Raw genomic sequence first — 23,359 nt, 5'->3', positions numbered from 1 at the left:
AACATATGTTTCTCTTGTGTAGATGTGATTATTAAGTCGTGTGGCTTATTTATATCTTTATTAGATGTAAGATTTTCATGTTATCTATTTCTTATTCAGTGAGCTTTGCAGTTTCTATCTTTCAAGAAATTTGTCCATTTCATCTAAGTTGTCAAGTTTGTAATATTGTTTCATTATCCTTTTTTTTTTTTTTGAGACAGAGTCTCACTCTGTTGCCCTGGCTAGAGTGCCGTGGCGTCAGCCTAGCTCACAGCAACCTCAAACTCTTGGGCTTAAGCAATCCTTCTGCCTCAGCCTCCTGAGTAGCTGGGACTACAGACATGTGCCACCATGCCTGGCTAATTTTTTCTATATATATTTTTAGTTGTCCAAATAATTTCTATTTTTAGTAGAGATGGGGTCTCGCTCTTGCTCAGGCTGGTCTCGAACTCCTGACCTTGAGCAATCCTCCCGCCTCGGCCTCCCAGAGTGCTAGGATTACAGGAGTGAGCCACTGCGCCTGGCCCTCATTATCCTTTTGATGTCTATAGAATTTCTAGAGAGGTCCTTTATTATATCTGGTACAATTTTTGTTTTCTTCCCTTATTTTCCTTGTTAGTCTAGCTAGAAGTTTATCAATTATATTGATATTTTGAAAACCCAGATTTTGGTGACATTGATTTTCTCTATTTTAAAAAAATTTCATTGATTTCTGCTCTTACCCTTAATATTTCCTTCCCTCTGCTTGCTTTGCTTTTAATTTGCTCTTATTTTTCTAATCACTTATGGTGGAAACTTAGACAATTGAGACATTTTTTCTTTTTTTAATATGAGCATTTGTGCTATAAATTTCTCTAAGCATCAATTAAACAGCATCCTGCACATTTTGATATGTTATATTTTTATTTTTGTTTAATTCAAAATGTTTTCTAACTTCTGTTTTGACTTCTTCTATGACTTTAAAAAAGTTTTTGATTTCCAAATATTTGGAGATTTATCTATGTCTTTATATTATTGATTTCTAATTCTCTTGTCATCAAGGAGCATACTTAGTATGATTTCAAATGTTTAAAATTTGTGGAGGTTTGTTCTGTGGCTCAAAATATATTACAGTTTATCTTTCTGAATATTTAATGAATACTTAAAAAGAATGTGTATTCTGCAGTTACCCAGTGAAGTGATCTATAATGTTAATTAGGTCAAGTTTGTTGGAAATGTTGGCCACTTCCTGCTGATTTTTCTGTATACTTGCTCTATTGATTACTAAGTGAAGAATGTTGACATCTCCAACCATGATTGTGGATTTGTCTATCCTTTCAAATCTATCGTTTTTAGCTTCATGAATTCTGAGGGTGTCTTTTTGTGCTGCTATAACAGAATATCTGAGGCTGGGTGATTGATAAAGAGCAGAAATTTATTGGCTTACAGTTGTGAAAGCTGGTAAGTCCATGATCTAGGGGCCAGCATCTGGTGAGGGGTATTCTTGTTGCATTATCACATACTGGAAGGGGAGAGGGTGGGAGAAGGAGCCAGGAGAGAGGTGGGTGGAGCGGGAGAGAAGAGAGAGAGAGAGGGAGAAAGGGAGACAGGGAGAGAGAGATTGAGAAGGGGACCAAACTTGCCCTTTTAACAAACCCACTCCTGTGATAACAGCATTAATTCATTCATGAGGGAGGAGCACTTGTGGCCTAATAACCTCTCATTAGGCCCCATCCCCCAACACTGCTGCATTTGGGATTGAGTTTCCAGCACATAATTTTGGGAAGACACGTTCAAACCATAGCAGAAGATCTGTTTTTAGATGCACACACTTTAGGGTTGATAGATTTTCTTGGTGAATTGACTTCTTTATGGAAGTGTTCCTTGTTCAGAAGTCCACTTTGTCTGCTCTTAATATAGCCACTCCAGCTTTCTGTTGATTAGTGTTTTTATGCCATATCTTTCATTATCCTGTTACTTTCAACTCATCTATGCCTTCATTATTTAAAGCAAGTTTCTTGTAAATTGCATATAGCATAAGGTAGAATTGTAATATAGCCTAGAATTGTTCTTGAGTCACTATATCTTTGGGAAATGTGGATGTGACCCGTTCATTTAAGAGGGCTGAAAAGAAATAGACCTGGGAATAAGGGGACAGGCTCTGAAGTGACAAAGGACACAGAAATCAGCCTATGCATAGAAGCAGGGCAGGAGCATTGAGTCGGTAAGCTGAGGTGTTGAGCAAGCAGGCAACGTAGGCTTCAGGTGGAATTCCAAGTAAAGGGCTACTGTTGCCTGGGAAGTCCAGAGTTCATGCTGGAGATCAAGTCAGAAGGAGTTCAAGGCCAGAGAATCCAGCTACTGAGAACCAATGAAAGAGGTTGAGACTGATACTGCAGTGCAAAATAGGGAGTCTGGTTTCTGGGAACCTGAGTGGAGCTACTAAGGAAGTAGGGCACCAAGGTCAGAGAGGACTTGCTCCAAGAAAAAAGTAGACAGTGATACCCTAGAGCTCACTTTATTTGAATGTGGATTGTCTTAGAGTGTAGGATGAGCTAAGCTAGCAAGTGGGAATTACATAAATACAATTCCAGATGTAGGATTCAGGGACAGGAGCCAGGCAGGAGATGATAAAAGACACTAATGGTCAGGTTTACTTACCCAAATTCAAGGTTTTATTTTTGCCTAATGACTTTCAGCCACTATAAAGAAAGGATGGAGTTTGCTAGAAGCTAGGTGTTCCAGCTTTTATTTTGATAGTATTTTTTATTTTGTAGTATATGGGGTTGCTGCAGATATGAAGCACTTATTTTTTTTCAACACAAGTCTTTTAAAAAGAGAATGCTAGATGCTGTAGGTTTAAGTTACAAATAAAACATATTCATGAGAAATTAGAATTCCATTCTAAATATTTATTGAATACCCACTATATGGCAAACATTGGGCTAAGCTCATCCTGGTCTCAAACTCCAGGGATATTATAGTCTAGTCTGGGCAAATAAACAGAAATGGTAAGCAAAATTTACACAAACAAATGCTAAATTGCACCTGTGACAAACATTATGAAGGGAGGCACAGATTGATTTATGGATCAGTATTAGGGGGATTTGGCTCCAGCAGGGAGATCAGGGAAAGACACCCCAGGAAATGATGGTTGAGAGGCAATCTGAAATATTAGCCCTAGTCAAGAAAGTGAGGGAACAGTGGTCCAGGTGGAGGTCTGTGGCAGTCCAGAGCATGGCTACAACAGCTAGTGTGGCCAGAGTGCAGGGAAAAAGGGGCAGAATGGGTCAAGATGATGCTGAGGAGCTATGAAGGCACAAGACCATGGAAGGACTTATACCACCATGGAAGAGTTTCATGGGAAGTAGGTGGGAAGATTTGAAGGATTTTTAGTCAATGTATGGAGGTTGGGAGTGGGGATGAGAATGGTGGAAACAGTGTGCAGAGGTGTGTGTGACATGATCTGATTTAGAGATTACCTTGGCTGCTTTGGGAGATGAATTAAAGGAGAAGGTGTAGTGTGGATTATGGATAGACCAGGTAGCAGGTTATTTCATCTGTAGAAGAGAGACACGTGAAAGCTCAGATTTGGAGGTTGTATGTAGAAGTGGAGAGGGGTAGATCAGTTAAAGAGATACTTAAGAGATAAAGTCAACATGACTTGGTGATGGATTGGACATGGAGAGTGAGGAAGACATCAAGCATGAACCTTCAGTTTTTAATTTACACAACTGATTGACTACGATGGGGTTGGGAGGAAAGACCATAAAAGCAGTTTTGGATATGTTGAACCTGAGGTGCCCTTTAGGTATTCAAAAATGATTACCAGTAAAAGAGGTCAATGTGTAGGGCTGAGCTCACTGGAGAAACTAGACCTAGAGATTTGAATTTGGGAAGCTTCTGTACAAAATGGCAATTGAGGCAATGGTGTGGATGGCACTGCCTAAGGAGGGGTTAAAAAAGAACTAGTCAACATCTCAAAAGCTGCTGTAAGTCAAGATGAGACCAACCAAACATCTATGAGAAGAAATATTGATGTGGATGCCATTTTTGATGTCAGTGAGCACTTTTTGGTAGAGTGAACATACTGCACTCTCAATGGAGTGGGGTGGGGAGCAATTGATTCTTCACAACGATGGGTGAAGAATAAGAAGTAGCAGGTCTGAACAGCACTTTGAGAAGCTTGACAGAGAAGAGGAGGTGAGGGAGGGCAGTAGTCGGAGGGAGAATAAGATTGGTGAAAGGGTAAGATAAGCATTGTTATTTGAAATGCTTTAGTGAAAACGAACAGCTTTTAATGACCATAATCAAAATTGAGCTTTGAGAATAAATAGACTGTGTAACAGAACCAATGTTCATTAAATCATTTTCTGTGCTACTCCTTAATTGGTAATAGGTTTTTGGCCATGACATATTTGTTCGTTAATTGCTATGCTTCCTATTTAATCACGGTTTAATGGTTCTCTTAGGAAAACATGGCTGAAAAAGACCCAAAGAGAGACCTGAATTCCTTTCCATAAATTGTTCCTTACTAAGACTGGACAATTACAAGAAGGGTTTTTCTATAAGTCCTCAACCCCATTTTTTTTTACCTTTCTGAATGTGCACCTCATAGTGAGAATGATACTCAAGGAAAAGGGATTTTGTAAGTTCCCCGTCTCCCTTTTTGTCTTCCTATTATAATCATGAGCAACTCTACTCTTCAACATTTTTACTTGTATATTTGGGAAAAAAAGGATGGGATGTGAGCTACCCTGTGGAGTGTATGACATACCCTTCAAGGTGACTTTGAAAGGTGATTAATTATAGCAGGGTCTGTTCAGTTTCAAAAGTTCAAATTAAATATACCTCAAAACCCTTATCAAAGGGAATATATTTTACATACCTGTCACTCGTGGGAAGGGCTGATTTGAGTCAAAATTAGGAAGGAGGCACAGCTAATCATTAGAATGCTGGCACACGCCACCCTGGTCTATTGAATGAACGACTCTAACACCCCTTGAGTGGCCCTGTCGTAAGCACTAATACGCCACAGTTTCTGTGATTTCACAGAATTGATGTAATTCATTGTTAGAAAGGACTTTTAGAGCTCACTGAGGCCCAGAGACATGAAGGGACATGGCTGAGTCCTCAGTGAGTGAGGGCATTCTCTAACTATCCATTCTCTAACTACAGGGATGGTATGGGCTACCAATCTTACTGACTCTCCGACCCTTTATAGAAAAAGTGCCGAGTCCTGTGACTATAGCATTGGCTGCCAATCCTGACTGCACTTTAGAATCATTAAAAAAAAGAAAGAAAGAAAGGAAAAAAAAGAAAAAGCAAGCACAGGCTGCTGAGCCACACTCTTGCCCTTCTAATCCTCAATCTTTCAGAATGGGACCCAGGAATCAGCATTTGCAGAAAAGGTTATTTAAATGCCCGGTCAGGTGAAAAATCCCTGCATTACATCCTGCTGCCTTTAAAGCACACTTCAGGCTGAATGTGCCTTTTCCTATGGGCTATGAGACTGGAAACAGCTTTCCAGAGCAGTGCGTCACAAACTTCCAAGAGTATCAGAACCCCTGGAGTGCTTGTCAGAACTCAGATTCCTGAGTCCCACCCCAGAGATTCTGACCAGTTCTTGCCAGCTCGCACGCTGTGCAGGTGCTGCTGATCCCTTTGCATAGCACCAACTGAGACCAAAAGGGCTTGCGTCTCTAACAAGAGAAAGTCAGGTCCTAGGGGCCATGGGATAGGATTGGGGATATATTTATGGACCAACTACTGGAATTATCTTGGACCACACTGTAAAGACCCCCAGTCCTCTGCTCAAACCATCCCCCATTCCATCTAAAAGACTTGAAATCAAGCAATCCTTGTTCTGGGTCTCCACTGCTGTATAGGTTATTTTTCTATAGTGTTTTTAATATTGAGAACTCTTTTGAGTGTTATAAAGTAAACATATTTTGAGTGGAGAGAGGTAGATGGTGGATGCGAGACAGTTTCTGGTATAAAAGAAAATGGATCATATGTCACGAAGTAGTACGGAAAAACAGTAGAAGCTTAAGAAATATTTGTCAACATCATAACTGCGAAAACACAACATGATGAAAAGGCAACAGAGACAGGCAGAGATAGAGGATCTTGGTGTCACAAAAATTTTATTTTAAACTAGAAAGCAACAGCAATTAAGACAATAGTCTGGGCTAAGGGCTTGGCAGTGTGACTCAAGTACCAGAGATTGAATTTGTCCGGGTGCAAGGAGTGGCATAAAGAGAACCAACTTTTCATTTACAAACTAAGCTCATCCAGATTATGATACTTATCAGTGATCCCATTTACACAGGCTTGGATTGCTTTTCAGATTTCAGATTTTTACAAGTATTTTTAAAGGTGGAGGAGTCACTGCAGTGAGAGTTTTGAATTGTGCCCCTCCTTTTCTTTATTGGTATATCAGGCATTGAATCAATTACAGAAAAATAAAAGGTATTTATGACAGTTTTGCATTTAAAAAATCCCAGACCAACAGTTTCTAAACTGTGGCACTATTGACACTTGGGGCTGGATAACTCTTTGTGGTGGGGCTGCGCTGTGCCCTGTAGGATGTTTAACAGCGTCCATGACCTTTAGCCACTAGATACCGGTAGCTTCCCTTCCCCAGTTGTGATGAACAAAATTGACTCCAGGCGTTGCCAAATGTCTCCTGGGGGGCAAAATCGAGCCCTGGTTGAGAAGCGCTGTTTTCAAAAACATCCTCCTGTTCCCATCATTGTCTTGGTATGCTTTTAAACATTTTATTAAAGTAGACCAGATCATCAACTTCCCAACACCAAATGCACATGCATGTAAGCATATATGCGTGTGTCTGCAGTTACTTGCATATGTGTGTGGAGCTGAGATGGAATTCCACATTCACTGGAGGGCGCTAGTTCAGTTCCTCGAGAAGTTTAAGGTCTATATATCAGTACCGGAATAAAAAGCCTGTTTGTATTCAGGCTGCTTCCTCTTCTCCAGCAGAAACCATCACCAGTATTTGCAGTCAGTTTTTGAAGTCACTTTCTTTTAAAGCTGGAAAAAAAATCTTCACCCAGGCCCACCCTTATCTTAATCCACCATTTAGATTCTTACTCCAATGATATAGCCAGCCACTTTCAGCTTTGGATCCAGGTTTCTTTATATATATCCACCAGGAAGAGAGGTACCGTGTTTCTGGGTTCTGATATGAGTACTGGTTACATAATTTGCAAGGCCCAGTGCAAAGCGAAAATGCAGGCCCCTTGTTCAAAATTTATTAAGAATTTCAGGACAGCAATAGCAGAGTGTTAAACCACGCTTAGGGCCCTTCTGAACCCTGAGCTCTGGGCACACCCATGACGCCGGACCTGGCAGTCTTGGTTGGTGCTGCATCAATTTTGTTGTATTAACTTAATTGGCACTGCCATCTCTTTTGCCCTTGTAATGCGATGCTTCCTGTGAAATGAGGACCTAAAATACCATGATCTCAATTCATTTAAAGAGAATGCAAAGTTACACTGCAGCAAATGTTTACAGCATATATTTTTTAGACTTTCAAAAAAAAAAATCCACATGGAAATCTTTCTACATCATTACAGTAATTAAACACTATGGCCTTTCACCATATACATATTTTCCTGTAAATAGTAACTGCTACTATCCACAATGTTTTTAAGTTAGCCAAGAGTGACACTTCCACAACAAAATTATAACAGAATCTCTTGTGTCCTTATAAAAATAGCCAAAAACATACCCTAAATGGCTTGCAGTGAAAATTTGAGTAGTAACTTCTTTATATTGGAAAACATTATTTTCATGGAAATATTGTACTTCTAGTAAATGTTTTATGTTAACATCATAAGGCAAACTGTAGTGTTTATTGGTACCTGGAGACCATGATTTTAAAAACTCAGAAGCTGAGTTGTAGACCCTTTTATTTAGAACCTGTTAGTGTACAAAGTGCATTAAAATATCCATTATCCAGTTACCCAAAATGTGTGTAAGAATTACTGAGACAACCCTTTCAGTTTATTCAGGGAAGGCAAATACACATTGTTCTTATATTGTAAAAAAAAAAAAAAATCCCATAAAGTTTCCAGAGAATGATTAACATTTTTTCCATTGAGGTGTCCATCTTTTAGATGTGAAATTGTCTTAAGTAGCTATCAAAATATTCATCTGGGTATAAATAATATAGTAAATATATAGAATCTGTTAAGAAAAAGGAGAGTGTCTGCCAGGAAAGAGGACGGAAGGACACGGGAAGCTGGCTTGGCCTCCCTGGTAGTCTAGATTCACAATCACATGAGCTTTGTTGGCCACGTGATGCTGAAACAACGGGTTTATTGACTTATTTCAGGGAAGCGATTGGTTGATTTGGTTAAAAACAAAAATCACTAAAAACAATGCCTAAATCCACCAGTCTGTTCAGTCAAAATGGCTGACCCAGTATCCCAAGTAAATATTTTAGCAATAGAAACCATTTTTAAAGGTCACACCCTTCATCAAGGTAGAACCAATGCCAGAGTCCTGGTCCAAGGACCACTTGAGAAAGCCTTAATTCATGAACCATTCCAACGTGTCAGATCAGCATGCAAAAAATCCATCCCATCTGACATTTTATTAGCAAGTTATATTAACAGTTTGAATTTTTTTTTCTTGTCTTACAACTCTATTGTAAACTATACTAGACTATAGAGGGACGTCTACATCTTTCAAGATATGTTTATAATAACTTTTGAGAGGCATGTATCTAGTAAATAGAACTTTATGCAATGTCCCTTGTCATTACCAACTCATAAATATTAAGTGTTTTTTGGTGACATATTTGGATATGGTAGTGGTGATTGGGGCTATGTGCTGATGTCTTAGCAAAATCAATCCAAAATGGTGTTGCATTTTGTGACAGAACATGTTTATTTCCTCAGCCCCAGAGACAAAACGTAAATTGATATGGGGAAGGGGGAAATAGGACAACTATTAAATGTAGTGAAGAAATTTCATAGGCCTAAAGGAACTATTAAAAGGAAGGATAAAATAGGTTTTATACCATGAAACAGAATCCTACTTCTGACAAAACACAAATTAGCCTGAAGTTTTGAATAATCAGTAGGTTTCAAAATGAGTATTTTCAATTGCAATCTCATTCTTAATGTTTTCCCAGAATCCTTAACCCTGAGAGAAGCAGGGAAAAATCTGGCCAAAGGTTTCAGAACCTCTCTTTCCAACATTATCCCACCAGCCGTCAGAGGGTAATTAAAGATTTAGCCACGGCAAGGTCCGAGGTCCAAAATCAATTCTTTCGTTCTCTCTCTTGCTCTCCATTCTAGTTGATCCAATACAAGTTATCGACATCATGGTTAAAACACTTCAAATTAAACCAAAGTAAGAAAGCCTGTTTACTTTCCTACTAGGTTCAAACATACTCTGTTATGCACTGTTGAGGTGACAGGACCTACCACGGGGTCAGTATGAGATATTATGTGAGAAGGTGAATAAACATACAAAACTACAAAAGATTTTTTTTTTTTTGCAAGCCCATAGACTGTGATGAAATAAAGGTTGTAATAGCTGGCAAACTTATGGGCCTCTTCATGTGCAAAACCAAATAGTTCTTAAGAGTTGTAATCCTGATTATGTTTCTCTTATAAATAATCTATAGATTTTCCTCTAAATACAAAAAATTAAAGAAATTATTAAAGCCTGTACTTAATACAAAACACAGTAAAAGGAGAGGAATCTCCTGTCTTGAGCCCTGTCTTAGCTGATTTCTGGACACTTTTTGGTGACATTTAACCACACCCTTGAAGCCTGCGCTTTCTCAGTCCCCTAACTAGTGGCCTCAACCTTTCTATTCCCCAGAAAGCAGCTCCACGTGGCCAGAGGCTCATGGCAGCTGCTCTGTGCAGTCCAAATGGTCTGGGATAGGAAGCCCAGTTATAATCGTCAAACACTTGTTCCACACGGTGAAGGTGGGGCACACGGGCTGCGCAAAGGCGACCTCGAAGGTGTAGAGGTGGATGGAGTTCAAAGCATCGTAAAAGGCGACAGAGCCGTTGTCATAGTCCAGCAGGATGCCAACGCGCCGCAGGTGAGGAGCTGGTTCGATGGGGATTTCCTTGCTATTGTGTCTTACCACCCAGTTATTGTTGCAGCGGCAGAGTGCCCAGGAAGCAGAGTTCTTCCCAATCCACTCGTGCTTTGGGGCCGATTTATAAGCAAGGCCAATGGCATACCTGCAGAAACAAAACAGCAAGGGCAAAAACAATGAGCCACACTGCACATGCATGTTAAATCTGTTCTATGGTCCTCAGGGGTCACGAAAACATGACTGCCTATTGTCCCTGTTCATTTTCTTTAAGTGAAAGCTTGGCAAGACCCCCAACACCTGTGCTCCTCATCTCCTTCCCTCCCAAACATATCTCGAGTGGAAAGGAAGCATTGCATTTACCCACATTCCTGTTTTCAGCTCAAACACTATGGAAGAATTTGAACTTTGTGTTTTGCTGCCTTTTCCCCCCACCTTCATAAAGATCTACACAATGGAGTCTGTAGACCAGTGCCCACCAATGGAACTTTCTGCAATGATTGAAATGTTCTGACAGCCAATATGGTGGCCACAGGCCACATGTGGCTACTAGGCACTTACTGTGGCTGGAGAGACTAGGGAACTAAACTTCAAACTTACTTAATTTTAATTAAGTTAAATTATTTAAATAGCCACATGTGGCTCATGGCTACCATATTGAACAGCACAGCCCTAGACTTTTCCTTTTGACTTTCTTTTAATTTTTCACTTGACACCATGTTTGTCATTTTTCATGACCTTAAATGCATTTTGGCAAAGCAATAAGAATGATTTCCATTTGTGGAGATAAGTCCCTTGTCATTACTCAGCCTCAGTTTTCTCATCTGTAACACAGGGACAATGATATCTTCCAGGGTTATTTTAAGGAGTACAGGAGAAGCTACATGTTAAGTCCTGGGTACAGAGCCTGCTATGTAATATTCAGTAACTGTTATTTTATTATTATTGCCTGATTACACATCAATAATAAATACCAGAATCAGAATTTGAAACTAAGATGACTCAAAAGGCCACAAACTTAACACTCTGAAATGGTCTTCCCACACCAGAAACTGTGCAATTCACCACTTGGTAATTGTGCCAAGAGCCCTTCTGATTATGTTTCCTACTGCATTTTTACAAAATTCTGAATATCTTCATGCAGATGGATCTCCTGGTTATTCTAAATGTTCTCTCATTGCTTTAAAAAAAAATTCAAGAATTCTTTCTACAATGTTCTAAGCTTCTCAATTTCTTTTTACCCCCTCTGAGGCATGTCTCTGTAATAGTCATAGTATTTCACAGTTATTAAGATAAGCAAACCATCACTCTTAATAAAGAGTAAATGACTCACAGTTCAAATTTTAATATGTTATAGCAGAAACCAGTCTAACTGGATATTGACCTGTGGTACCTTACCCAATGCAGAGAGAAAAATTTCACTGGTCTTTGATAAAATGGCATTCTTTAAAAAAAATCACATTGGATTAAAAAACAATCACTTTAAGAGCGGTATGCTAAGAAAGAAAATTAATACATCATCATTAAATTCAAAAAGAGGATGGAATGGATACTCTATTAAGTCCAATGTGCCAGCCTATCTGTCATCAACGTATCTCTTGCCAATCCTCCCCTGCTTATGGGGAGAATCCTGGGGTGCATTTCCCAGAATCCCCTTTCCTGGAGAAGTCTGGGTCAGGTTCTGCTATCGTGATGCCTTTGCACATGATCCAGAAGTTCTAACAGGAGGGGAAACACTCTTTTCCGATGGCAGACAGTAGACGTGAGGTTTGTGGGAGCTTCCAGAGGAGCTCCTAGGTATACTTGCCTCTGTGCTGTGGGCAGCTTTGCGGGAGCACAGCTCATCGTTACTCCAGGAACTGGAGTGGCATACTCCCTGACCTGTGCTCCCCAGCCTTCCCCGGGGGACTGTAAGCTTCTGGTTCCCTTCCTCCACAGGGTACCTTGAGTACCTCAGTGTTTTCTGTTTATCTGCCAGACCCTAACTGATGTACTTAGGAATGTTTTCATTTTGCAATTTTCAGTATCTCTGCCAAAGATATTCTCTATGTCCTGGCAGACACAATTTCCATTTTTCAGATCATTTGGAACCTGTATTTGCATCACAAAATAACCACATCTGTACTGTTTCCTTCTTATTGCCACATAGCATTTTTATGTTTTATTAAAAAACTTTGATGTTTATTTCCCATTTGAACCTTAATTGAACCCTGTGAAATAGCTGTGGCAGGTATGGATGACTTCATTTAGTAAATGAAAACACAGAGAATGTTAAAATTAGGAGCAAAATTCAGAATCTCATGCTGCACCCTCCCCTTCTGGTCTAGTAATCTTTGCATGAGCCCATTATTACTTGTTTAGTTAACACCATTTCACAAAACACTAAGTGCACATTAGCAGCATTAGAAAGTAAGAAAATAACTAAGTGTATAGTCCATTAAGCAAAGGAAAATACCATTATATTATCATTAATCTGTGAAACTATGTACATATTTCCATAGACCTTGAAAGGTGCAGGTAGAATGTAATGTTCCATTAAGTTACGCAGTGATACATGGAGAATTCAAAAAGTATAAAAATTATGTTTCTCTGAGCAATGTTAACATGCCCCATTGCACAGATCATAACATACACATTAATTTAAAGTCAGGAATATATTTCACCAGAAAATATATGTGTCATTAGCTGTTGCAAATCAAAGTATCACAGACATTTAATCGTAGGGGGCACCCCTTGCTTGCTAATACCACCCAGGAAATGTGAAATGACTTTTTACATGAGGATTTTCTGAAATAGGAACAAATAAGTTTGTAAAGATCCAAAGTGTGGCAATTAATTTCAGAATTTCTTTTTCCCCTCATGAGTTAGTTTTGACATCTGGAGGGTGTTTTCAAGGTAATGCTGATCTGTGTTTGTATAACTGAAGTGGTCTGGCAGAATTTCCCACACTATTCATCAATGGCAATGAGATCATAATGATCAGGTATCATTTATCATAACTAATTATTAATAGGTTAGTAATCATTTAGTGCCTGGATTCAATCCCAGATTAATATAGCACATTAATTAGCTAGAAACATTTGCTTTTTTGCACCTGCATTCATTGTTTTCCTTTGTGGTTTTATCTTGCCCCATGGCAGCTAGAAATTGCAAATGCCAATCTAGCCCAGAGACTAGTGGGGTGAAGGATTTGTCCCCTATCTTCTGGCAGCATGTTGGAAGAGAAAAATGTTCTGGGCAAGGAGAATCGTGAGAATGACAACTGTGGAAAACCTACTCACTCAGCCAATATAGTATGTACCATCATTGGGAGAGATGGGACACCCAGGCTTACAATTTCACTTCCTAGGTTTCAGTTAATTTGTACCTACAATATAAGGGATTTAGACACACAGCATTATTTGCATAGATTTGAATTGAAAGGTTTTTAAAAATAAAGTGTTTCATCATGCTTACATCAAAAGAAGCACTGTTATAATAGTTACATCTTCAGATTATGCAGTTTTGAATGTTGATTTTTAAAGCAAGGGTTAAACTATCACTCATTAAGTACACTACTATAAGCCCTAAAGAGTAATTACAACTTTTCAAAAATATATCACCCTTTTGTGAACAGCAGCACAGCGTGGTGATTAAGAGCAAGGATCAGCACACTACCACTCAAGGGCCAACTCTGGCCCTTTGCCTGTTTTCATAAATGAAGTTTTATTGGAACACAGCCATGCCCATTTGTGTAGGTATTGTCTGTGGCTGCTTTCCCACTACAACGACAGAGTTGAGTATTTGTGACAAAAATCATTTGGCATGCAAAACCAGAAATATCAACTCTCTGGCCCTTTTCAGATAACATTTGTAGACTCTTGGTTAAAAGCTTGACCCCTGATTGCAGACTTCCTGACTCTGCCACCCGTGAGCTTTGTGACCTTGTGATCTTGGGACGTCAGTCACTTCATCTGTAAAATGGGCCAATATTAACACTTACTTTTGTAGGGGTGTGATGATGAATACATGACTTAACGTCTATAAAATGCTTAGACCAATCCCAGGCACATAGTTGTGCTATATGAGGGCTTGTTAAATAAAAATAAAATAGCCCCCTTTTCGATCAATGGCAAGCAGGCATTTTTGAGACAGAAGGCCAAAGGAAGGGGTGCAGTTTGTGGCAATGGATTAGGGAAGGCTAACTTCACAAGGTCAACTAATTCTAATGTAATTGCATCCTGACCTTTGCCCTTAGTCTCAGAAAACTCAGTGGACTGAAGTCACTAGGCTAGATCTAACAGACCTTTTGAAATTATTCCTAGCCTGTAATCACTGCTTTACCCCCAGCCCTCAGCTATTTGCACTAATTGGCCTAGTCTAGAATCACAAAAATTAGAGGCCAACAGAAATTAGTTTTGCAAAATGATGAAGAGTAACATTTTAAAGTAGGAAATGGCAAGCTTTTTCTCTAAAGGGCCAGAAAGTAAACATTTTCAGCTTTGTGAACCATATGATTCAGTCTTAACTACTTAACCTACTGTTATGGCTCAAAGGCGGCCATGGACAATATGATGTAAATGAATGGGCCTGACTGTATCCCCATAAAACTTTATTTACAAAATCAGGTAGTGGGCCAGGTTTGGCTCAGGGGCTGGAGTCCCATGCTTTAAGGCATGAAACAGCAGTGTTGGCATACTACAGATCTTTCAGGGACCAGAAATCTATAATTTTGATCAGCTAACCTACAGATGAGGGTGTTAGTGTGTTAATGAGCAATAATAAATGGTTGTTGTTTGAAGCTGCTGAATTTTGGGGTGTTTGTTATGCAGCATTATCCTAGTAATAGCTGACTGATATAGCTTTTCTACATTTTATTCAAGATGGATCCCGGTATGGGTTGATGCTCTGACAAAGTATACAATGAGATGTGCCTTTGTATAACTGGAGGATAATAAATGTAAGTTGCTTACCATGTGCTTCCACTTATGACCACTTCCCAATAATGCCGGCCACTATCAATAAACACATTTCCAGCTACTCCATAGCTCCCTTGGCTGGTGAAGCGTTCAGGCGTGTGACTCTTTTTGGATGATGACTCATCACGTTCTACTGTCAAGTTATCATGGGACACCTTCAGTTTTCGATGAGCAGATTTGGGATCCAGTTTAAATGGTTGACCTGGAAATAAGTTCACAAAACAAAAAGAGGAAAAGGAAGAGGAAGAGGACTGTTTATTTTAATATAACCAATAGCATATTTTCATAATTAGATTTAATATGTAGGAACAAGCCAGCCCTCCTATCACAAAGAGGTATCTTATATTGTAACAGTAATTTAAACTTTATAAACAACTTTCGAAGACATTTGCTTGCACAGTTTTCATGATATTGAAAATGTAACAGGGAGCAGCAACTCTATGTAAAGTGTAGTAGGCAGTAAGAGTGATGTGTAAGCACATTAAGAGCAAATAAGAACACGTCCCTGCCTTCATGACCTTTTAGTCTCTCAGTTCCCAGATAGGAATCCAGCAGTGCTGTGCTAATTATTGAATAACACATGGACAAGGATTAACCAGAACACATGGTACAAGCTATCTTTGTGGATTTCAGCTGTATACAAGCAGCACAGGTACATACTGGCTGGAGAGTATCCAAAAAAAGGAGGAATGAAGACTTCATTTTCAACAATTGCCATATTCAATCCAGCTTAAAATGTATTCATGCTCAATAGACTTCAGCCCCAAAACCAAACAAATCAACAATTCAGGTCTTCACATACAGAATATGTGTTAAAAATTAAAGCATTACTCTTATGAGCTTAGAATGACTATAAAATTTTCAGTCTACAAAATCAGGATAAAAAAATGTGATAGCAATGCCTGGGTTTTCTACTCCTCAGTTTATTTATAAATAATAAGCCCTATTTCATCACGCACATTTGTATTTTGAAGATTTAACTATTAAAAAAAATCTTGGCAGAGTCACACCTGGACATTTTGTCATAGCTGTTACTTCTCTGAAAATTCAATATTGGTTTGGAATATTGCCTGTTGTTCAATACCACGTTGGGAGCAAGGCATTTAAAGGCAGGAAATAAGTTACAACCTGATGCAAACATCATGGTGTCCACACTCCACGGCCAGTGTTGCAGTTGGCAGATCCCATCTGCCCAGTATACAGCTCTGAGACAATCACAGGGGCAAATTTGGTGGAGTTGACTATGGCCATTCATGATGCTGGTTGAGCGAGCATGGGGCTATGTGCATTTTGTTGCATGTGAGTAGGCCAAAGGATTTCCATTTGCCTTTTGAACACAAAAACAACACTAGCACCTCTAAAATTCTTTCTTTTAGGTCAGGGACCAACACACTTTTTTTTTGCAAAGGGCAAATATAGTAAATATTTTTAGCTCTGCAGGCCATGTGGTCTCTTTCGTGACTATTCAACTCTGCTACTGTCCAGAGGAAACAGCCACAGACAACAAGTAAACAAATGGGCTTGACCATATGCCAATAAAACTTTATTTACAAAAACAGGCAGCCAGCCTTGGCCCTTGAGTTACAGATTGCTGGTCATTGTTTTAGATTTCTGTCCATATGAAAGAAAAGCTTAAAAGGGGGAGCTGAGAAAACCCTCAAGTGCTGAGCAGGGAGTAGGTATTCTCAGAAGATATAAGACCTACTAGATTGCACTGGGTAATTTAAATTTTGACTTGTCTTGTAAAAAAAAAGTCCTTGGGAATGATCATGCAGCAACTATTAGGGATAGACTACAAACTAAGACAAGAAGAGTATGATGACATATTTGCTTAAAATATTTCAATTTTTAAAGGTGGAAGGTAGAAGGTGAGTAAAAATAATTGGATACTGATGGGCAGAGCAGGAAGAAATTCCGTAATGGCATCCATCATTTATAATGAAGGCCAAGTTCTGCTCGGCCTCCTTCCAGTCAAGAGTATCAGAACTCTGTAGCTATCGGAAAGATTGGCCTTGTGATGGCGAGATACTGCCTCCAACATCTTGCCTGCCTTGGTTGACATCCTTAGCCATGCACCTATGGAGCAGGATCTTGCATTCTCAGTGAGCAAATTCTGCCTGTGCCTCACATGTGTTTCCCAAATGGACCACTACCCACTCTGCCCAAATTTACAGCTTCTGCTTCAATTAGCTCAGGGAAGAAATTAATGGCTTACTTTACTAAGAAATTCTTTTTTTTTTTTTTTTTTTTTGAGACAGAGACTTGCTCTGTTACCCTGGCTAGAGTGCTGTGGCGTCAGCCTAGCTCACAGCAACCTCAAACTCCTGGGCTCAAGCGATCCTCCCACCTCAGCCTCCCAGAGTGCTAGGATTACAGGCATGAGCCAGCCACCGTGCCCGGCCCTTACTAAGGAATTCAATTCATTATAATATTTATATAGGGTACCACTCTATTAAGGCCACTGTTTACTTGCATGATCAACTCTTTTAATAATCTCTTAGCACTTTGACAGCTGCCAATCTCCCATCTTTGTAACCCACTCAGTATATTATAGCACAAGAGAACTTTATTTAATGGAAATTCTCATCTTGCCTTTCTTATTTAAACTCTTTGATCTTTCTCCCACCAATCATTGCCATCTGAAGAAACTCTCTGGCATGGCCCAAGAGGGTTTCATAATCTGGTTCTCGTATTTAGCTTTCTGGCTTGCCCATCCTCCCAACCTAAGATATTTTAACCACACTGATCCATTTTCTGTTCCGCACACATATTCTTCTTGTCTGTGGGCTTTTGCACATGCTGTTCCCTCTGCGTGGAACACTGCCTTCTCCTCACATCCCCTGATCTTAACACACCTTGGAAAGCCTCCAAAGACTGTGCTGGGCACCCCCGTTGGAAAGTCAGCACCTCTCATGGTTACTCCTATTGTAGATGTCACAACTGAATGATAATTAAGGATTAATGTACTTTATTCCCCAATAGTGTATGAACATTTTGAGAGAAGCATACCTTAGGGACTTGAAGATGTTCATAGTATCCTCAGCATCTTGTACAGCATCCCAAACACAATAAGTGCTCAAACATTTTTTGGAGGAACAAATGTTCAAAGGCAAATCAGAAAGTGCTGATCTGAGTGTGCATAGGTATTGTGCCATTTGTTATATGGTTATAAAGAAACATGTCATCATGTTATATTTTCTTATGTACTTAGAATTGTTTTGAGCTTGTCTTTGCGACAACTCATAAATGAAACTAAAACATTCCCATTTTAAAAGTGAAGAAACACTAAGTGTGGCATGGGATCCAGGATTGGATCCTGGAACAAGAAAAGAACATTAGTGAAAAATTGGTAAAACCTGGAATTTAGTTAAAAGTAATGTACCAATGTTAATTTCTTAGTTGTGACAAATGTACCAAGGTTACATAAGACATTAACATTAGGGTAAACTGGGAGAAAGGTATACAGAACTCTGTATTATCTATAGATTTCCTGTAAATCTACAATTATTCTAAAATAAAAAGTTTATTTAAAAAAAATATAAAGAAACTAGCCACATGGCCACATGGGTACCAAGTGGCAGAGGCGTTATGCAAAGAAACACTGTTACATAATATATTTCTAGATTAAAAAGATGTAAGGAAGGAAGAGAGGATAACACAAAAAGAATATGGGCAGAGACAGAGGGAGACAATGGCACCATGAGGCACATCGTTTTCCGCGGGGGGCTATCCTGGGTGTTGTGGGATGTTTTCTAGCATCCCTGGCCTCTACCCAGTAGATGCTGGTAGCATCCACCTCAGTTGTGACAACCCAAAATCTCTCTAGACCTTGCTAAATGCACCCCCCCGGGGGGGCAGAACTGCCCCTGATTGAGAACTACCATCCCAGACAGTTCTCTGGAGTAAAAGAATGTCTGAATAGTTATTAATTTGCTATTCTGCTGTGGAAAACAATACCACCTGCCATTTACAGAGCCTCTACTATGTGTTAGGTTTTATATATGCATATTCTATTTCTCACTAGAACCCCTCCAGGATTATTTATTTAAAAAATGAGAAGACAGAAGTACACAGAGATCCATGGCTTCATGGCCATGAAGGAGTAGAGTCAGTTTTGGAACCCACAGGTATCTGATACAAATTCCACTATTCCGCACTGGCTCTATATTTGCTTTGTGAGGCTGTCAGTAATGCCTGAGACAGAGAAAAGGGAAAGAAAGGGGGACAGAGTCAGTTGAAAAGAGAGCAGATGAGACATGACAGCTCTGCTGAGTTCACAGCACTTACTGTTTGTCTTCAACTTCCCAGGCTCGCTGCTGCGGCTGCCTGCCTGGTTGATGGCCTTGACCATGAAGATGTACTTGGTGCCGCTCTGCAGACCGTGCACTGTGTAGTGGTTCTGCTTGATGTTGGGCACAATCATCCAGCTATCGGCTGAGTTACACAGACCTGCAAAGTCAACCAGACATGGTGCAGTTCTTTGGCACAAGCACAGGGCAATGTTTGCATAATTTCAGTTTATTTGAACTGTTAGAGCAGGAAAGTGGAATGCTTTGCCATGGCAGTCATATATGAGGAACTGACTTCACTAACACGTGTGGCAGATTGCATTTTTGCCTCCAATTCTTCATCTGCCCTGTATCCAGGCCTAAGTGAATTTGCAGGTGCTCTCTCTAAAGAAGGGGGTATATTTTCCTGTTACGTGCTTTGAATTTGGTCACGTGACTTGCTTTGGCCAATATGATGAGGCTAAAATGACAATGTGCCAGTTGTAAGAGTAGGCATTACAAGGGCTCTAGGGTTTCTCTTGACCTCTTGTGTCTCTGCCATTGCCATGGGGAAAACATTCCTGGGATAGTCTGCCCATCCCAACCAGCTGACACATAGGGAAAAGCTTTACCACCCAGCCCATGCTGGGCCAGTGCAAGAGCCAGCTGAGTAGAGATCAGCCAACCCCAACCAACCTGTGACAGGGGACCTAAAAAAATGATCATCAGGCTTGTTTGTGATCCTGTATTAGTATAGTTGTAGCTAACTGATAGAGAAAATATATTCCTAAGAGGACCCTGGAGCAGCAGCATTTCTGGGCAGCTCAGGGTCTAATATGGATCTTGGGAAAGCATCCACAGGGATTTCTGACCAGCTGCATCCCTTTGATGGCTGGTTCCAGAGTGGAGTGGGGCTGCTGCCCTGGCTGCAATCCGCAGGATGTGGGTTGAGGAGCAGGCTGAGGATTTACGATGCTTGGAAGAACATGTAGGAAAAAAGGAAGCCCATTTTGTTTTGCAGCTGGCTGATGCTGAAAACATCTTTTTGGTGTCAGGTCCAACTCTGCTCTCTCCTCTTTCCACCCATCAATCTCCACTCCAAAAGAAACTTTTTCCAGGCCCCTGGTGACTGGGCTGTCATGAAGTTTCCTGACTGTTGAATTTCCTTCACCAGTCCCAGGGAGAGAGCTGGGCCCCTCCACTTCCTGAGGGACCAGGCTCACCTCCCCACTCTTTCCTTCTCAGTTGAATTGCAAGTCAAAGGGTTAGTTCCTTTGATCCTGAGGCAACTTATACCTTCCTAGACACTCAAGAAACACTTTCTTAACCTTTTTTGGTCTCACCTCTTTAAGAATCTAATAAAACTTTTCTGTAGAAAGAAATTCACAAATGCATATACACACTGAAAACAAATATTTGCATAGCATTTCAAGATAGTCACAGCCCCCTCCAGTCTATTTTTGATTCCTACTGAATACTTTCTCCACCTTTTGAGTTAATTATTCATGATATTCTCACAGTTGAGAAGAACTTAAAAGTATTTTATCCATTGTGAAAATTCACCTCATATGATTTGTATCTTGGGTGCACAGTATTTTCAGGTATACTTGAGTGAATCTTAAAAAAATGTGTGTGTGTGTGTGTGTGTGTGTGTGTGTGTGTGTGTGTGTGTGTATATATATATATATACATTTGGCCTTGTGAATTTTCTGTTCTTCTTTTAATTTTTATCTGTGAACATTTTCACCAGAGGACTGCCAGATTTGAAAGAGCCAGGTGAAAGCAAGGAAATAAATTGAGACTCATGGCCGGGCACAGTGGTGCATGCCTAAAGTCCCAGCTACTCAGCAGGCTGAGGCAGGAGGATCATGGGAGCCCAGGAGTTTGAGGCTGCAGTGAGCTATGATGACACCACTGCACTCTAGCCAGGGTGACAGAGCAAGACTCTGTCTCAGAAAAACAAAACAGTTGAAACTCACAGAAAAGTTTGAGCATGTGTGTGTTTATGTTTTAAGATTCAGTAGAGCAACCAGAGGCAGCAGCCACTCCTCATCCCCTGATTTTCTCTAACTCTTAGCTCTCTATTTTTCTATGAATTCTCATTTATATCAAACCCAGAAAAACATGCACAAGTAGTTTAGTAACATGGGACTCTCCCTACTACATATCCCTTTTGATCCTTCCTCACCTTACCTTGTCCTTGGACAGAGCTATAATAAACTCTCTACTTCTGGATAGTGCCACAGCCAAATATTAGAGTTTGATCTGATCAAAGAAGGGTCATTTTGAACTCTGAGTTCTGGGCCCCAAGAGGCCAATAACTCTCTTCAGGCATTTAATAATAATATTACAATAGCAATAAAACAAAAAAAAATAGCTTTTCTATTGCCTAGGATAATATACTCATATTCCTAGATCTTTGTCAACAGCAGTCAGGAACAAATGAAAACAATAACAGCATTCAGCAGATTCATATGAGAATCCCATCAATTTCACTGCTTTTACACTGTTCCTGTTTAATTGCATATGTTACAATAAAATGACTATTGTGTTCAAAGAAAGCAAATGTAAAAATGTTTCAATAAACTTTACATCACTATACAACCCCAAACTGGGTTTAATGTGGTAGGGAAATGCTTTCAGCAACATCATAAAGCAGATGTCTGAAATTGCTGCAAACTGCAACTTGGCCTACAATCCAAAGTCTTAACCCAACAAAGATTTAATGTTTCAGAAACCATTTCCAAACGAAAAGGGACTCTGCCTATCCTGATTATTTTGAAGAGGTCGCTAATTTCTTCCTTGAATATTGAAAGAACAAAATGTTTATGTAGTAGTAAAATTTTATTGGTTAGCTTTACACTGGGACAATCTACTTTCATGAATCCTTACAACTATTACTGTTTGAGTTTACCTTTACATTATTACTATTGCCAGGATAATAATTGAGAAGTTGATTAAAAATGCCAAGAAAGCAACACTGACAATTTTCTTTTGGGGACTGGAGTAAGTGGGGTGACTTGGAGTGCACCATTATTGTGTTACTGGTGTTGGTCGCATGCCAGCACCACCTAACTTCTTGCATATGGTGCTGAGTGCTGAGTTTGCTTAAGCAAGACTTCTCAGCCTTGATACCCCACTGTGTTAGGACTGTTGACCAGGTTTTATTCATCTCTTTATGAAACACCCACATAACCATCCTGACTAAAACTTCACTTTTCTCCAAGCTCATTTTCAATCATCTTGGAGGGTATTCCAACATTCACCTCTTCCAACTCAGCTTGAAGTATTAAAACAACAATGGAACTTGGAAGATAATTAATCCAGAATGAAACCTAATTGAGTTTTTGATTTTGTACTTTTTTTTTTCATTCAGAACGGGTCAGAAGCATTTCCCTACATAATGTGGCTCATTATAAGATCTTAATTACATTTGGGATTTTAGAGCCTTGTATGGCAACTGTCATCTTGCCGCAAACCATTCTGTGTAAAAACATCACACAACGTGGACACTTCAGAGAGGATGCACACTGGCTTCTAACATACTTTGTCTCTTCCAACAGATTGGACAGAAATGAATATTCTTTTCTTCCTTCTCTATAAAAATAGTATAAGTTTAATAACTTTCATGAATGTTTTTGAAATGACTAAAATAAATTAAATACAGATAACTATTAATACTTTGCCATTAAGGCTTGAAAAAAATGCAGCCTTTGATTTTTGCCAATAATAAAAACAGGCTGGGAGAAGGCTCGAATTTAAGATTTTAAATGAGGCATTAAAAGTAGTTTTGGAAAAAATGGAAAACATTGTAAAATTAAATACATATCTAGTTATTAATAGGCAATTCACTAACATCTATAGTCATAACCCTATTAACAAAAATGAAAAATAATTTAATGTCATTAATTTTGCATATGAATGTATGTGTTTCATTAGTGAGAGTCTTTTTATAAGATTAAAAAAGTTCCATAGATATTATCTAATTCTCCTTCACTAAAGCCAGTTGAAGGCAATTAACTACAATTTATTATGACAAGTGAAGGAACTGTGACCTAGACACAGAAGATTTCTTAGTGACATAAGGA

General features: G+C 39.4%; 1 protein-coding gene across 2 annotated transcripts in view; it reads right to left on the bottom strand.

Moving 5' to 3' along the window:
* Positions 1–7,964: 7,964 nt before the first annotated feature.
* Positions 7,965–23,359, bottom strand: part of MID1 (midline 1) — a 158,905-nt gene continuing 143,510 nt past the window's right edge. For both annotated transcript variants that reach the window (XM_045538570.1, XM_045538571.1), the window contains exons 8-10: positions 19,291–19,452; positions 14,998–15,205; positions 7,965–10,193 (exon numbers count right to left, since the gene is read on the bottom strand). In XM_045538570.1, coding sequence (XP_045394526.1) covers positions 9,845–10,193; positions 14,998–15,205; positions 19,291–19,452 — 719 coding nt within the window. In that variant the 3' untranslated portion in view covers positions 7,965–9,844. The remainder of the gene's footprint in view (positions 10,194–14,997; positions 15,206–19,290; positions 19,453–23,359) is intronic.

Source organism: Lemur catta, chromosome X, assembly GCF_020740605.2.
Source record: "Lemur catta isolate mLemCat1 chromosome X, mLemCat1.pri, whole genome shotgun sequence".
In the NCBI taxonomy this organism is placed as follows: Eukaryota; Metazoa; Chordata; class Mammalia; order Primates; family Lemuridae; genus Lemur; species Lemur catta.
Note: the sequence above shows the minus strand (reverse complement) of the source record. Positions and strands in the feature narration are given on the sequence as shown.